Genomic DNA, 17,939 nt, shown 5'->3' with positions numbered 1-17,939 from the left:
AGTCGAGTGTCCTTTTCGACTCCGCGGGCTCGACGGGAGGGACCCTGAAATTCTTAATTAGAGCCGGTTACCATGGCGACAGTCTCTAGGCAGCGTGGGCTGAGCTCTCGGGAGGGCTGGAGGGTGGGCCGCCGCTGGACCCTGCGCGCGCGCCCGCCAACAACTTTCCCTCCAGACCCGAGAGGGGGCGGCGCGCTCCGCCCCCACCCCCGGGCCGCGCACGTCCGCGCTCGGCGGCGCGCACGCCTGCGGGAGCCCTCTCCAGGCAACCTAGTGCTGATAGCTCGTGCCGGTGCGGCCGTTAACAGCCTTTGCGGGAGCCCGAGGCTCGAGAGCAGCCCCCTCCCCTTCCTGGACTCCCTCCCCGCCCCCCCCCACCTACTTCCCGGTCGGCCCCGGGGCATGAGCAACGATGGCCGGCTGCAGCCCCGAGGAGAAAACTTACCGGCGCTTCCTGGAGCTATTCCTGGGCGAGTTTCGCGGACCGTGCGGCGGCGGCGAGCCCGAGCCGGAACCCGAACCCGAGTCGGAGCCGGAGCCCGAGCCCGAGCCCGAACTGGTAGCGGCTGAGGCGGCCGAGGCTTCGGTCGAGGACCCTGGCGAGGAGGTGGCCACTGTGGCCGCTACGGAGGAGGGGGAGCAAGAGCAGGAGCAAGACCCCGAGCCTGAAGAGGAGGCGGTGGAGGAAGAGGCGGTGGCAGCGGCGCAGGGCGAGGAAGAGGACGCGGCGGCAGCCCGGGGGCAGTCGGCCGTACAGCCGCCGCCGCCGCAGCCCCAGCTGCCGCCTCTACCCCCGCTCCCACGGCCGCTGTCGGAGCGCATCACCCGTGAGGAGGTGGAGGGCGAGAGCCTGGACCTGTGCCTGCAGCAGCTCTACAAATAGTTAAGTAGCGGGGCTTGGCTGGGGGTGGGCCCGCTGTCCCCGCCGCGCCGGCCTCGACGCGGCTCTCTCGGCCCCTCAACTGCTCTCTTTTCCTCTCTTCGCCCCCTCTCCCGCGCCTCGCGCCGCTAGAAGCGCCCTAGCTCCTCGGACTCCGGCGGTCGCTGCGAGCTGCCCACGCCCGCCTCGGCCCCAGCCCTCCCACCGGCCCCGGCCCTCCCGCGGGTCTCGGGCCCCTTCTTCCCGTTGCACCTCGGCCGCCCACTTCTTGCTCCACTTCACAAACGCCGCTTTCCCTTCGTGCTTCGGAAGGTCCTTTCTTCCAGTCTTCCGAGCTCCCTCTTAGCAGCTCCCTTCTTCATCGTGGAGGTTTCCTCCCACCCGGGTCTGTCTTTTCCTAGTCTGAGTCCCCTGTTTGGCGGCGGAGAGACGCGACTCCCTTCTAGGCTGCGATGCGAGGTGCCTCCTGCGTAACCGCAACAACAATGATAATAATACCGGCTTTATAGCCACAGGAGGAGAGACTGGAGTAGGTTTTCCTTCAGGCGCTTGGTGTGGAAAGTGAAGAGATCTTGAGATGGCTTAATCCACGGAAGCCGCAAAGATATTTGATAACTCATAATTGAGGGAGATGGGAAGGAATTGAGAGGGAAGGGTAAGCACATTTTTACGAGCGAGACTTGAGGTGAAAGACAAGAGTCGTAATTCGTTAAAGTGGAAAAGTCAGGCTGGTTTGATAAAATTGCAATCAGGTGCAGTATTTTCAGTCCATTAAGTAGATGGGGTAGGGGAGAGAAAGCAGATGGCTTAGCCACACAGATGAAAGTCTGAAATAGAAAGGTCAAGGCTTTGCCTTTCATCCCAGGTCTGGTTTTTATGGGCTTGAAATAGAAATGGTTTACAGTTGCGTTTCTTTCTAAATGTAATTGTTCTGGAATGACGGAGGAGAATGCTGACAAGTCTTTGAAAATATTGGTAAACCTGAGAGTCTCTTGGCATTCTGCTGATAGTTGTATTGAAAGGTGTTACTCAGGCCCCCCCAAAAAGTTTACTGCTGCAAGAATCACTGCAATTAAGTTCAAAGCCTAACTTAAAAGAAGGGCCAGGAAAGTAAATGTCAGGTTTTCATCCAACCTGACAGACACCTGATCAAATCATTCTTCCCGTTAAAGAACAAGCTTATCAATAGGGGAAAAGCATTTAACCTTTCTGCTGGAGAAGTGGACTGTGTTGATGTCCTATACTTTATAAGCCTTTTAGAATTTAATTTTGAAATGCTATCCGATTACCAAAGTAATAATGCTTTCTGGGAAATATAAAAAATAAAATGGCGTGTTATACCACCACTAGGGATAACCGGTATTAACATTTTAGAGTATTTCTTCCTAGTGTTTGTAAACTGTTAGAGAAAAGGGCTTAGAAATGTCATTTTTAAACACTAAATAAAGACATTTAGAACTTCTGGTTAAAATGGAAATGTTTACCAAAGTGGAGGAATTTATCTGAGCATCAGACTGATCATTTTTTGACAGTTCTTACCTTTACAAATGCAGTGACAATTAAAGAGGCGCACATTTAAACATTAGGAAGGTTCATTAAGAAGAGTCATTAGTTTAGAACAACCATGAACATTTGCCATTCAAAAAGGTTTTTTAAAAAAATGGAATCTATATAAAGATGATAAGGTGGTAAATGTGTTTTTCCATAGGAAAGGAAGCAAAATTAATTTCAATATGCATAAAACTAGAAAAAGATATTCAAATGATAAAATGGCCATTTGAGAACAGAAGTTTGGATTTGAAGTAAAACTAACAAAGTTAGAAAATATTATTTCACCTTAAATCAGAGATTTTATCATTTTTACTATGCTTTGTACAAAAGCTATTAACCTATTTTTATTCAGATATAAAATGGCTGGCTTGTTTATGTGAAGTATCTTTAAGATCCTTAACAGATTAAAAACAAAGAAAACCTTCACTGTGTTAAAAATATACTTTTAGGGTGCCTGGGTGGCTCAGCAGGTTAAAGCCTCTGCCTTCGGCTCAGGTCATGATCCCAGGGTCCTGGGATCGAGCCCGGAGTCTGGGCTCTCTGCTCAGCAGGGAGCCTGCTTCCTCCTCTCTCTCTCTCTCTCTCTGCCTGCCTCTCTGCCTACTTGTGATCTCTGTCAAATAAATAAATAAAATCTTTAAATATATATATATATATATATACACTTTTAAATTAACACTTTTAATTATTTTTTATTTATAAAAGAAAATCATATCAATTAGTCACCAGAGTCAATATTGGAAAACACTGTGGAAGTAGATCAGTTTTCTGTCTAAGCACTTTATTTTATAGATGAGAAAGTGGATCTAAATTCAGAAATGGCAAATTATGTACAAGTAATTCTGACATTTCTCAAAATAATCTCTGAACCAGAAAATTCTCATTTACATATTTGAAATGATGGGTCCTTAAATTTCCTAGGAAATATTTTGAAATAATTCTGATTAGAAATATGTTGAAATTGCTTATTTGGGGACGGTGATTTTCTTTCCCCCAAATATTTTCTCACCCACTTTTCATTTTGGGAATTTGTGATATACTTTAAAAACTCTGCCATGCTTGTCAAAGGAGGCTGAAATTCTTAAATAGAGCTACCTGAACTATATATTCACCAATTTGATAATTGGGACTAGTGTAAGAAGAAAATAACACTGCATTTAATACCAGTTTTATAAGTCTCTAGTGTGTGTTTTCTGTCAGGATTTTGGAAATATACAATATGGAGCTGCTAAATAAACAGATTCTCTGAAGAAAAGAAATAAGGGTGCTTATCTTTTGATTAGTTTTATGTATACACCGGTTGGAAATTAAAACATAGTGAATGTTTTTCTCAATATTTTGCTTCTCAAGAATTTTATAACAAGAACACCAGATATATTTAACATTCTTCATTTTGGTAAACTCAAAGTCAGGGCTAACTTGAGGTAGGCAATTACTTAGGTAAGTAAAGGATCAAGGTTTAAATAGAAAAAATACAGTTATAATTAGCAACTTAAAAATTTTTCAGAGTATTTGGAATAAAGATTTTGCATTAAAAATGGGAAATATATACTTAGATATTTCTCTACCAGATTAAAAAAAACATAACATTTTGAAAGAATAAGAACAACAATTTGAAAACAGCAAAAATTTCCTTGGATGAGAAAGACCTCTGTTGTGGACTATAAATGCCTTTTTAAGGACCATTTAAACATTTTTTCCAGTTTATTAAACATTAAGAATAAATAATAAATGCATGCAGTATTTTAGAACTGTTTCACTGAGTTGATCTATTGTCAATAAGAAACTCCAATGATTTAGAACCTTCAGCTGCTAGTATAAGAGGATCTGTTTTATTTTAAGGTCAAATGTCCCCCAAGAGATTAAAGTAAATATTTTTTAGTGACATAGTATTAGAATTTCTGAGGTTAATGAGAGAATCTCTTTGTAAAGGTAGAAATGAGGTATTTTATAGCTTTGAAATAATTTGCAAATAAGAGTTTGTAACTGATCTTACAGCAAATGTGAATATGAGGCTACATGCATAGGTTACATGGGTCAATATGGTGTATTTTATTTATGTACACTATACTGGGGATATCTATTTGTTTTAATCCAGAAGAAACACATTCTCTGAAGTCTTTACTAGAGTTCTATGTCATTAGATTTTTAGACCAATTGTTTCCTCAGTTATTCATTTAGTCTTTGTTGGTCTTCTTGAGGGGGAGATAGATATTCCAGGAGCCCAGTGAAGTTAAGCAGTTCCAGATAGTAATGAGGGGTGGGAGGTACTTTTAAAATTGCTTGGAAAAGAAAATCTTTGGTTTTAGATACTAATAATTCAGTTACATTGAATTATGTGAATCATTATTAAGTTTGAGATAGGTCAGAAAATGAGTAAACTTTATCTCACTTTTACATATATAAATAGAAAAAATACATGGATGCAACCTTTAAAATATTCATTTAAAACTACATCTTTTTTCTTGTTAAGAAGTAATAGATGTTCTGGGACGCCTGGGTGGCTCAGTTGGTTAAGTGGCTGCCTTCGGCTCAGGTCATGATCCCAGCGTCCTGGGATCGAGTCCCACATCGGGCTCCTTGCTTGGTGGGGAGCCTGCTTCTCCCTCTGCCTCTGCCTACCACTCTGTCTGCCTGTGCTCACTCTCTCTCTCTAACAAATAAATAAATTAAAAAAATTTTTTTTAAATTAAAAAAAAAAGAAGTAATAGATGTTCACTATAAGAAATGGAGAGAATTTTCATTAACAAAAAGAAGAAAAAATTTTCAAGCATTTATTGTTAACCTTTTCAGGTTAAGTTTTGGGGTTTTATTCCTGCCTCTCAGGCTGCTGCTTTTCTTTGAACTTTTAGTACTCCAACTGTCCCTTTAATATTGATATTTCATCCTTAACCTTTTCCATTCTGGTGACTTATTTGTAGTCGGTATCAATTTCCCCCATGACTTTGGTTCCCAACTCTATATCCATCTCTGCTTTGACTGCTAATGGAATAGCTTTACCTGAATATCTAAAAAGCTTCTCAAACTGTTTACCACCCGATTCAATCTTCCAACTTCTTCTTGTCTCCCCCCAAATAAGCAAAACTAAAACCTGATTTTCTTTCTGGTGGGTCCATTCCTGATTTCTCTCTCTCACCCCTCACATTCAATCAATTTTGCCTTGAAAATATCTCACAGATATGTCCCTCTCCATTCCCACTGTTATTGTCATCTTTTCCCAGTCTTACTCTTCACCAATATAGTCTCACCATTATAGCCAAAGTAATTTCTTTTCTTTTTTTTTTTTTTAATTTTATTTATTTAACAGACAAAGATCACAAGTAGGCAGAGAGGCAGGCAGAGAGAGAGGGGGAAGCAGGCTCCCCCCACCCCCGAGCAGAGAGCCGATGTGGGGCTCCATCCCAGGACCCTGAGATCATGACCTGAGCTGAAAGCAGAGGCTTAACCCACTGAGCCACCCAGATGCCCCCAAAGTGATTTCTCTAGAATCTAGATTATGTAGATTGTGTAGCTGTCCCTACTACTTAAATATTTTTACTCTTTTCCCAGAGTTAGCCAAACTGCGAGGTTAAAGGCACAATCCTCCAGACCACCAAGTCTCCCCAAGACTTCTGACCCCAGCTGCAAGGAGTTAGGGTCCAACTACAAAGAGGGAAGAGTCCACCCAAGACCACCCTCACTTCTGACATCAACTGTAAGTTTAGGTGTTTCTCAAAACCACCTCCAGATTTGATAATTCACTAGAAAGACTCACAGAACTCCCTAAAGACTATTATACTGATGGATATTGTTTATTTTAGGCAAAAGATACAAATTTGAACCAGCCAAAGGAAGACATGCATAGGCACAATCTAGGAGAGTTTTAAATGTGAAACTTTCATTGTCTTCAGTATTGAAGACAATGCTCCCCTCCCCAGGGTTGAGGTGTGGTAATACACATAGAGTATTCCAGCCCAAGCACCTCTCCTGAGCTTCAGTGTCCAGAGTTTTTATTGAGACTTATTGCTTGATTGGTTGAACTGAAGGTCAGGCTGATATCACGTGGTCCAGGGGTCTCACATATATAATACTACTATTACTCCAGAAATTCCAGGGTTTAGAGGTTACCTCCCAGGAACAAGGGACAAAGGCTAGACTTCTCTTTGAGCAAGGCCAAATTATTTACTGTATACCTTCATCATTTATCTCTCCATTGCCCCTCAAATAAAATCCAAAGAAGGCCTTATAATCTTATTCCATCAGCTCATCTCTGAATCCCTAAATACCTACTCCCTCCCACTTCTACAGCTCTAGAAACTACACTTCAGCCATTTTAGACTACTAATACACTAGTTTGAAAGTGCTGTGTTTGCTGTTACCTCTGCACCTTTGCATAATAACACACTATTCCTTCTGCTTGGAATATCATGCTTCCTCACCCCCAGTTTGCCCAATCAATCTGTTACCCATTCTTAAGTTCTCCATTTAGCAACATTTTGCCAACTCACAGTCATGAGTTAGTGTCTCTTCCATGTGCCCCTCTAGAAACCCAGGGATTAGTCCTCTTGTAGCACTTGTTTTGATTATTTTTTTTGTCAACAAATATCTATCTTCTACTAGAGCAGGGGTCTTCAAAGTGAGGTATGCCTCAAATAATCCATTGGGGTGAAAGAAGAAAATATTAAAATCTATTTGCATACAAAATATACAAAATATGAAATTGTATGCAGAATATGAAATTGGGTGCTATTAATATTTGATGTATTGATTGAGATTGGCAGTTCTGTATGACAACTGATTTCATGTCAAGTGTGGTAAATGAGGTATACTGATGAAATGCAAGTTTCACAGGTTAGAAGAGTCAACAGTGATATCCTCCCTCCAATTTTCAGAACATTATGAAGTATTGTGATTTACCTGCACTAATGGATCTATTGATTATATTTCCTGGTTCTAACAAAACTAATTCTCACAAATGGATATTTGGATTTAAAAGTTCCTGCAAAGAAATCATGGGTTGAATATATTTGTAAGCGTAAGAAACAACAAAACTTGAGAGTCTATGCTTCCCCCATACTTACATTAGATTTTTTATATTTTTATCTTTAAGTTATTTTTCCCCAGCCCTACATTAGATTTTTTTAAAAAGCTAATATAATCCTATCTGATTAGAAATGAACAAAAATGGATTTATTAAATAGATTATGTGAAATAGTAAAATACAGGTTAGTCAAAGAAATACTGAAATACTACTGATGAGGGGTGCCTACCTCCTCGGTCAATAGAGCCTGTGACTCTTAATCTCAGGGTCATGAGTTCAAGCCCTATGTTGGACGTGGAGCTTACTTTAAAAAAAATATATTGCTGGTAAGAGTTGTGTATGTGCAAATGTGCAGGTATGCATGAGTGTGTATGTACATAACTTATAAATATGTACATACATATACATACATACGTGGATGTGTGTGTGTGTGTGTGCGCGCGCGCGCGCGCACGCTCATGGTTGTCCCAAATATTTTGGTAAGGTGCCTAAGCAAGTGTTTGGAGGCAATTGTATTGGATTATTACCTACACATTTGCCATTGTGTTCCTAAGTTAATAATGAGAGCTACGTAAAGGACACACACAAAAAAATATTTGCTGATCCATGAATGAGCTACGATTTAAAAAAAGATAGTTCTAAAAATAAATACGTGTAGTTCTTACTATTTTATTTTAATTTTTTAAGATTTTATTTATTTGACAGAGAAAGAGAGAGAGCAAGTGAGCACAAGCAGGGGGAGTGGCAGGCCAAGGGAGAGGGAGAAGCAGGCTCCCACTGAGCAAGGAGCCCGACACAGGGCTACATTCCAGGACCCTAGTATCATGACCTGAGCTGAAGGCAATTGCTTAACCGACTGAGCTACCCAGGCACCCCTAGTTCTTACTATTTTATTTTATTTTTTAATAGATTTTATTTATTCATTTGACAGAGCTCACAAGCAGGCAGAGAGAGAAAGAGGGGGAAGCAGGCTCCCCGCTGAGCAGAGAGCCCAATGCAGGGCTTGATCCCAGGACCCTGGGATCATGACCTGAGCTGAAGGCAGAGGCTTTAACCCACTGAGCCACCCAGGCGCCCCAGTTCTTACAATTTTAAATTACTTTTAAAAAAACTTAGTACAAAAATCTAAAAAACTTAGTAAATTTTAATATGTTAAAACTTTTTATTATAGAAAATTTAAAGTATATAAAAAATAAAATAGTACACTTATCACCCAGCTTTAAAATGAATGCTCAGTAATCTAATCAAAATTATGTTGGACATTTTAGGTGTTACCAATTTCTGGTTACTCTAAGAATAGTGTGATGTTCATAATTTTAACAAACTTTAATTTCTGTTAGAGTATATTTCTAGTGTTGGGACTGTGTTAAAAGATATTTACATATTTAAGGCTCTTGATACATAGTTTTAAATGTCCTCTAACAAGGTTTTACTAGTTTACTCTCTAAGCAGATATGTATAAGAAAAAAATTTTGGGTATTATAAAATAATTTAAACATTTACAAAATAGAATAATAAAGTAAATATCCATATACCCATCATCCAGTTTTAACAAATAATCAGGATTATTTTAAGGAAATTATACATTTCATATGGAATTGAAGACTCTGTTTTCACTCTCTTCTCTGAACCCATTCCCTTCTTCCCAGAGGAAATCTGGGAATTCTTGGAATGTACTCTCCTGTTCTGTATATTTTTATATTTTTATTACACATGCGTTTGTATGGTCTCAGTATATGCGGGGCTTTTTAATTTGTTTTTGGTTTTGTAACTAGCTGTCTTGAAAAAATTTCATGTTGTTATATAGAGATCCAGGTTTGGTTTTGTTTTTCATTTTAGGTACTTTATATCATTCCATTGTCCGATTGTACTATGACTTATTTATCCAATCTGTCGACAGATATTTGGATTGTTTCTGGTTTTTTTGTGTATTATACACTATATTAGTTTAATACTAGCTGCTCTAATGGGTAAATCCTGAAATCTCAAAAGCTTAACATAGTGTTCATTTCTTGCTCACAGAGTTAACTTTCAGTGGAGAAGAAAGAGCTGGGTTCTATGGAGTGATTAAGCCATCCAAGCTAATAGAGGGTATGTCACCTTCAGCTTGTGGTTTCCAAGGTTGCTTCAGGCACCAACATCCATTCAGCAGACATAAGAATGGAGAATGGTTTGGAGGTTTTTAGCAGCCAGTCTTTAGAAGGGGCAAATATTCTTTTCACTTTGCATTGACTAGAATGCAGTTCATGTTGGCACCACCTATAGTCCATATTTCACAGCAAACAGGACTGAGAACAACTCTACGCTATGGAGAAAAGAACATAAAACATTGGTGGAAAAACTAGCATTTCTGTCAAAATAATTCTACAGTTTAGATATGTCTCCTTGTGCATATTCATAGATTTCTTGGGTATATACCTGAAAGAGGAATTGTCAGACTGAAGTTACGTACACCTTTACTTTGTTAGATATTGCCAAATTACTTTGTCTAATTTCATAGTAGGAGAGGTTTGGTTTGTCCATGTTTTTGCTATTTGAAGAGGACACCTGCCTAAAAGTCTCAACCAATGCTTTCCAATAGGAGTACAACTGAATCACATATATAATTGAAAATTTTCTCTTAACCACATTTTAAATTCAAAAGAGACAGGTGAATTTAGTTTTAATAATTTATTTAACCCAACATATCCAAATATTATATATTAAAATATATTACCATTTAATATGTAATTGATATTAAAATATTATTGAGTTCTTTTAAATTTTTATACCAGGTTTTCAGAATCCTCCATCTTTTACACTTATAGTATATCTCATTTTGGAATATCCCACTTCAAATGTTTAGTAGCCACATGAGACTAGTGGCTACTAAATTGAATGGCACAGCTTTAGACTTAGTAACAAAAACTTTAATTCTTTAACACATATCTGACATTTAATTTCAAAGTCGTATTTAAATGGGTTCGCCAGTCACTAAATAACATCTTTATTTAGTCTTTGGAGGAATTACAAGCTGAACTTATTTTTCCTACATTTATTTTTTTATTTATAACATTTTATTTATTTGAAAGAGAGAGAATGAGATAGGATGAGAGGGGGTAGGGTCAGAGGGAGAAGCAGACTCCCTGCTGAGCAGGGAGCCTGATTTGGGGACTGGATCCTGGGACTCCAGGATCATGAGCTGAAGACAGTTGCTTAACCAACTGAGCCACCAGGCACACCTCCCCCCCCTTTTTTTTAGATTGTGCTTATTTATTTGACACAGAGAGATACACAGCGAAAGAGGGAACACAAGCAGGGGGAGTGGGAGAGGGAGAAGCAGGCTTCTGGCTGAGCAGGGAGCCCAATGCAGGGCTCAATCCCAGGACCCTAAGATCATAACCTGAGCCAAAGGCAGATACTTAACTACTGAGCCACCCAGGTGCCTCCCCCCCCCCCACAGTTCTTTCTATGACAAGAGAATAATCTGATTCAGAGTTCAATGATCAAATTGTTAACTTCTCACAGAGTATACAGGTGATAGTTTTCTGTTGTGTAATATGTTACCAGAACTTAAGGGCTTAAAACAACACCCATTATTATCTTACAGTTCTGTAGGTCAGCAGTCCAGGAATGTTCAGCTGGGTTCTCTGCTTAAGGTCTCAAGTCAAGACCAGTGTGTTGGCTAGACTGGACTTGTCTGGAGTCTCAAGGGTAGACTGTAACAGTCTATACAGGTTGTTAACAGAATCTAGATCCTTTTAAAAGATCTGAGGTCCTTTTTTCCTTGCTGGCTGTCAGGTGGGGGGCTGATTATCATTCGTAGAAGCCACCCATAGTCCTTTTCAAATGGCTCTCTTCGTCTTTTTTCCCCCTTGGTTTGTTTGTTTATTTATTTAGATTTTATTTATTTATTTGTCAAGTAGCAGAGGAAGCAGAAGGCAGAGGGAGAGAAGCAGGCTCCCTGCTGAGCAAGGAGCCCAATGAAGGACTTGATCCTAGCACTCTGGGATCATGACCTGAGCTGAAAGTGGATGCCCAACTGACTGAGCCACCTAGGCATCCCCCCTTAATTTTCAAACCATTAATGGCACATCAGGTCCTTCTCATGGTTCACATTTCTCTGGCTTCTCTTGTTGCCAACCAGAGAAAGCTCTCTGCTTTTAAGGACTCGTGTGGTTAATATAACACAGTCACAGGAGTGATATTTCATTAGTATCCACAGATTTTAAAGTGGTTAGAGTGGGGAATCTTTGGGGGACCATTTTAGTTAATTCTTCATACCACAGTAGAGAAGCAAGATGGCAGGACATTTTAATTATTTTGTTTAAAGTTTTTTAATTCTCTTCTAAATGAAAGCAAAATACTCTACCCATTTCTTTTTGTCTCCATTTCCACAGGCCTGGTCCAAGTTTTCATCAGCTCTTACTGAGCTGGCAATAGCATTACTCTAAACTGTTGTTTCTCCTTCCACATTTCCCTCCCTTTGGTCAGTTTTCCATACAACAATTGTCTGGCCTCATCTTGACCCACCTCTGCTTGTGCTCAGTTTTGATGTTTCAATCACAGCGGTCTTCATTTACTTCCCCAAATCTGCCATGGTCTGTTCTAAAGGCCTCTGTACTTCTGTGGTTTTTTTGCCCAAGCAACTTTTCTCCTTAACTCCAACTACCCAACTCAACCATTAGGTTTAAAGTTTCTCTTCTTTATAGAGCTGTTTCCTTATCCATGGTCTAAATTAAGTCTTACTTTCAGTTTCCTAGCGTCCTTTACTTTTTCTTTATATCAATTTACCACAATTTAATTTTATATATGTATCTGTATATGTATATATATATGTATGTGTGAGTATATATATACATACATGTATACATTAGTTTAATATGTCTTCTCCAGACTGAAGGCCACAGATAAAGAATATTTTGTTGTTCTTTGTGTATTCAGCATCTGGTAGAAGTTCTGGCCCATAATAGGCAGTTATTTGTTGAGTAAATGAATGAATTGTCAACTTTTTCTCTGCTCAATCTACCAGATTGTTTCATTTCCAGATTTTTATAGGCCTATTCTCCTTCCTTTCTTTCTCTTTGTTATTATTTTCTTTTTCTCTCCTCTGAATGGCAGAGGAGCTTGGCTTCATATTTTATGTTATTTTTGGTATGTTTATTAACATTTTCAACTAGCTTCAGAAATATGTTTACAGTTCTCATTATTAACACTCCACAACTTTGTAAATGAATTTTTTCAGGGACTTAAAAAGAGTTTTTGTGTAATATTGTGAGTTTTTAAAAGAGTTTTTTGAGAATATTGTTCACATGACAAGTTTGAATAAGAAGAAAAAGAATACTGTATAGAGAGTAATGAGCTAGTTAAAAGATTGAAACTAATCTTAATTCCTTGTATTTTCACTTAAGACTTTACCTTCTGATATATAGGTCTGAGGAAGAGCAGTCCATTACTTTTTATTTTAGTTTAAGTCATTAAAAGAAAAAGAATCAAAGGCCAGTGTGCTGGTTAGAAATATCAAACATAATTTTTTTCCTGGTGACTTGATTCCATAATGATGTATAAAATTCGCACAGAAACATAGTTTTTATATGGATTTGAAGTATTTGACCTACTTACCACAAGACACAACGTTTGATCTTTGATCCTTATATAGTACTTTCTTATTCATGGTTTTCTACTTCGTGAATCTAAAAATAAAAACTAAAACAAAATAGTGCTTTTTAATAAGCCTGTTTTTTGAGAAGTAAATTGTGGCACAGCTAATTTCACCTTTGCATAAAAAAACATAAAATGTAATGCTTTTAAGGTGATGTGTATATATATATGGTGTTTTTTATATATATATAGTGTTTATATATATGTGGTGATATATACGTGTGTATATATGTATATGGCTTGTATATATATATAAGGTGATATGTATATATGGTGTTTATAAGATTGTGTTTGAGGTATGTGATACATAAAATCCTTTTTAGGCCAGAACTCTAGAGGGCAAGAATCATGTTGTGAACATGGTCTTATTGAACCTAGCAAGTTATTACATAAATATGAGAGGTGACAGTCATTAAATCAGGCTATCACTGATTTTGCAGTAGAAATGATCTCCGAAGTTTTGAGATTTGATTTCTGGGTATTGTGAATAATTATCAGTTCATAGAGCCTTGGTTTAAAGCAGCTTATAAATACAGTCTCATCTATTACTTGGGTGTGTCATATTCACAATCTTTGTATATACTGTTAGAAGAATAAAAATATCTTCAACTTTTCAAGGTCATGGTAGAAAATATGAATTTGCATTTAAGTGCTCTTTGCCAGGATATTCTCTAATCTTGGATTGATAAATATAAATATCTTTCTATAAGACTTAGTTAACAACGTAAACCTGCAGAGAATCAACACTGTCTGCACCTGAAATAATCGTGGAACTAATAGTGGTTTTAAGCCGCTCCTATTTCTGTTGTTGCTACTACATTTATTCAGAACTTGTCCAAGAACTCTTTTATTTAATATTAGGTTCTATTACTAATCTGTTTTGCAGATGTGGAAGCCAAGGTGGAGGAAGTTTAAAGAACTTTCTCAAGTTTCCACCATTAGGGTTGTCACTAGGACATAAATTAGGCAGACTGACTTGAGAGTTTAAAGCTTTGAAGTTTATTTTGTGATTTTCAAGCTACGTTACAAACATTTTTTTTTTTCGTTACAAACATTTCTATGGGGAAGAATCTCAGTGAAGATTCAATTCAATTCAGTTGCTTGAATTTGAACTGCTGTTGCTTAGTTCAGGCTCTCTCTCTCCCTCTCTGGCTGGGCAGGGGGCAGAGGGAGAGGGAAAGAGAGAATCTTAAGCAGGTTACATGCTCAGTGCAGAGCCTCAAGCAGGCTCAACCTCACGACCCCGAGATCATGACCTGAGCTGAAATCGAGTCTGATGCTTAAGGTACTGAGCCATCCAGGCACCCCCTAGTTGAGGCTCTTATCACTTCTTGTCTTGATTACTTTAGTAGCCTCCCAACCATTAGTCTCTATCCTCTAGTCTAGCCTCACTGGATTTTCTAGCACAATTGAATTCACTGCATTTCTCTAAAGATAATCATGTTATTTCTCACCTGTCTGCCTTTGTAGGTGCTATTTGTAATTCATAGAACATCTACTTTTCCTGGCTAACTACAACCTCCCTTTTGAGAGAGAGAGGGTAGTTGGATTTTTATCTCATCTTCTGCCTAAAAAGTCCATCTTACTTAGGTTTTACCTATAAATAAAGGGCAGTCTAAATTTTTGCATTTAGGGCGCTTGGGTGGCTCAGTCGGTTAAGTATCTGCTTTTGGCTCAGGTCATGATTCCAGGGTCCTGGGGTTGAGTCCCACATTGAGCTCTCTGCTAAGTGGAGAGTCTGCTACTCCCTTTCCCTCTGCCTGCTGCTCCCCCTTTGAGTGTGCTCTGTCAAATGAAATAAAATCTTTAAAAAAACTTTTTTGCATTTGAATTTTCCTGAACTCTTGCTTCTAATGAAAGAAAAGACTGAAAATTAGTGCTGCTTATTAAAAATATAACAGTGTATAGTTCATAACAATGGCAGACATATTACTATTAACTCACTAAGGTGCCTAGAGATATTTTTTCCCATTTTGTACTTGGTAGGTCCTCCGATCTTTTTAGATCTTTTAATTTCAGTATGAATTATTGAGGTAGCCAAGGGCACCTATTTATATAGGTTTAAAAAACTGTATAGGTTTATACAGTTTCAATGCCTACTATAGTACTCATCCACTCAATATTGTATTTCTTTTGGAAAGAAATCTTAAAACTATTTTTTTTATTAAAAAGAGAAATACTTTTGCTCAGGTTGCAGTCTGTATTAACATCATATATTCAGTACGTGATCTTCCAGAAGACAGTGAAGTACATGTTATTAATAAGTAGCAGATTATAAATTAACAGAAAAGAGTGATCACTTGTATTCTAGAAGTGTCGTGGATTACAGTTCCATGGGTCCATATACAGTAACATAGTTTTGGAATAATTATCCTTGTAAAATCATTATTCTTTTGCATACAGCATTAAAAATGGCTCAAAGTAAAGCTTGTCCTTCAGAATCAGAACATCATGTTATATATTAAAATATCAGTTTATATTCAACATATAATGCTAAAAAATAAAACTATCTTTGACTATCAAGGAAAGGAGGTGAAAATAGGACAAATGATATCAGCTTCTAGCATAGTTCTATAAAAATGTATTGAAGTTAAAATATTTTAGAGATCAAATATAAAAGCTTTTTTCTCAGAAAGAACCCTTATACTCTTATTCACCAACTAGTTAAACATTAAATGAAAAAGCCCATTAAATATTACATTAATTAGTATATCTTTATAGTCTTACATAGGTTAAAATTACCAAACCATGAAACTAAGTTTCTTCTCATTTCCCTAAGGATTATAAAGGGAGATTTTAATTAAGCTTTGCTAGGTTAAGAATTTCCTTGGTTTTAAAAAGCGATTTTTTTTTTTTTTTAAGATTATTTATTTTTTTATTTGACAGAGAGGAAATCACAAGTAGGCAGAGAGGCAGGCAGATAGGAAGGGAGAAGCAGGCTCCCTGCTGAGCAGAGAGTCCGATGTGGGGCTCGATCCCAGGACCCTGGGATCATGACCTGAGCCGAAGGCAGAGGCTTAACCCACTGAGCCACCCAGGTGCCCCTAAAAAGCGATTTATTATAACTTTTCTTAAGTCATTATCTAAATCAAGATAGCCTTACGTGTGACTTGGTAGTTTTATGGTCAGTATATACCAAAAATTATGGGTGTTCAATTCCTGAAGCATATATGACCAGCAATATTCAAGCAAGATATTGAAACACTTACTATTTTTTAATATGCATAAGTAACAGTAAATCCTAAAAACAATATGATTAAAGACAGTATCCTTTTTTGAAATTGATATTAATGGAGTTTATTTTCTTTACTTATCACTTGTTTTCCACCTCATTACAAGAAGGATTCCAAGTGGCAAATTAATTTTACTATAATGGGAGTAATATTTATTTAGTCATCAAAAAAATACTAAGTACCTACTATACGCCAAGCACTGTGTTAAATGCTGCTTATGCAGAAATAAAATATATGTTCCTTTCCTCAAGAAGTGTGTGGTTTAGAGGAAAAGGCAGAGAAATTACAGTACAGTACAATGTATCATAAAAATTATTTATTCTGTTATGTATGAGGTGATATACTAAGCACATTATATGCTATTATTTCTATTTTTATTTATTTTATTTTATTATTATTATTTTTAAAAGATTTTATTTATTTTTTTGACAGAGAGATCATAAGTAGGCAGAGAGGCAGGCAGAGAGAGAGGGGGAAGCAGGCTCCCTGCTGAGCAGAGAGCCCGCTGTGGGGCTCGATCCCAGGACCCTAAGATCATGACCTGAGCCGAAGGAAGAGGCTTTAACCCACTGAGCCACCCAGGCGCCCCTATTATTTCTATTTTTTTTTTTAAAGATTTATTTATTTATTTATTTATTTGACAGACAGAGATCACAAGCAGGCAGAGAGGCAGGCAGAGAAAGAGGAAGGGAAGAAGGCTTCCTGCTGAGCAGAGAGCCCGATGTGAGACTCGATCCCAGGACCCTGGGATCATGACCTGAGCCGAAGGAAGAGGCTTTAACCCACTTAGCCACCCAGGCGACCCATATTATTTCTATTTTTAAATCAGAAAATTAATGTTTTCGTAACTCCTCCAGGGTCACATGGTAAGTGGTGGAATCAGAATTTGAACTTCCAAAGCTTGTTATCTTGCTGCCTCTGTATACTGATAAGAGTTAAGACACAGTGATATGGAGGGAACATTTTATGGGAACACTGAGGCAGATGTGCCAATGTAGGACATTAGATTGTGGAAGAGGGATGTTTACATTTTTAGAGATTAGAAGACTAAATAGGAATTAGCCAAAAGGAGGAGGGAGTTGAAAAGCATTCCAACAGAGAGTCTGCCATTACAAAGGCATTGAGATGAGAAAGCATAGCCCATTTGGGACTTGTCTGGCTGACTCTTATTTCTCTGAATAGGGAAGGGTAAACCTCAAGAAAGACCAGAGAAATAACCTGAAAGTCAATTACTCAGTCATTTATTCAGTTAATATTAGGCATTGTAGACTCTGTGTTTACTGTGTCTCTGGAAAGATACTGGAATTTTTAAAAGTAAATAGAAATGCCACAAATATTAAACAAAACGCCCCATAATCAGGAAATAGAAGAGCCTTATACTCTTTCTTCTGCCCTGTAATTTGTTTTGTTTGGCTTCTAGAATAATGGCCTCTAAATTGTAAAATCTCTTTCTCTTTTTTTCTTTCTTGCTTTCTTTTCTTTTTTTTTTTTTCTGATCATTTCCTCTCGTCATGCTACCTGATGACAACATGTGTGGAGATTTTAGAACTGAAGACTGCCTAAAATGTTCTCATTTCAGCTATGCTTAAATCCTATTTTCTTCCTAAAGATTTAT

The 17,939-nt window shown here is 38.2% G+C and overlaps 1 protein-coding gene across 1 annotated transcript in view; it reads left to right on the top strand.

The window, feature by feature from the left end:
* The first annotated feature begins 263 nt into the window (after window positions 1-263).
* The window catches only part of PPM1E (protein phosphatase, Mg2+/Mn2+ dependent 1E), a 200,572-nt gene continuing 182,896 nt past the window's right edge, over window positions 264-17,939 (top strand). The window contains exon 1 of the mRNA XM_080827185.1: window positions 264-882. Within this exon, the coding sequence (XP_080683311.1) occupies window positions 413-882 (470 nt within the window). The 5' untranslated portion in view covers window positions 264-412. The remainder of the gene's footprint in view (window positions 883-17,939) is intronic.

This window comes from Martes martes (assembly GCF_963455335.1).
Source record: "Martes martes genome assembly, chromosome: 16".
Classification (NCBI taxonomy): Eukaryota; Metazoa; Chordata; class Mammalia; order Carnivora; family Mustelidae; genus Martes; species Martes martes.
The sequence above is the reverse complement of the archived record's forward strand: the minus strand, read 5'-3'. Positions and strand labels throughout refer to the sequence as shown.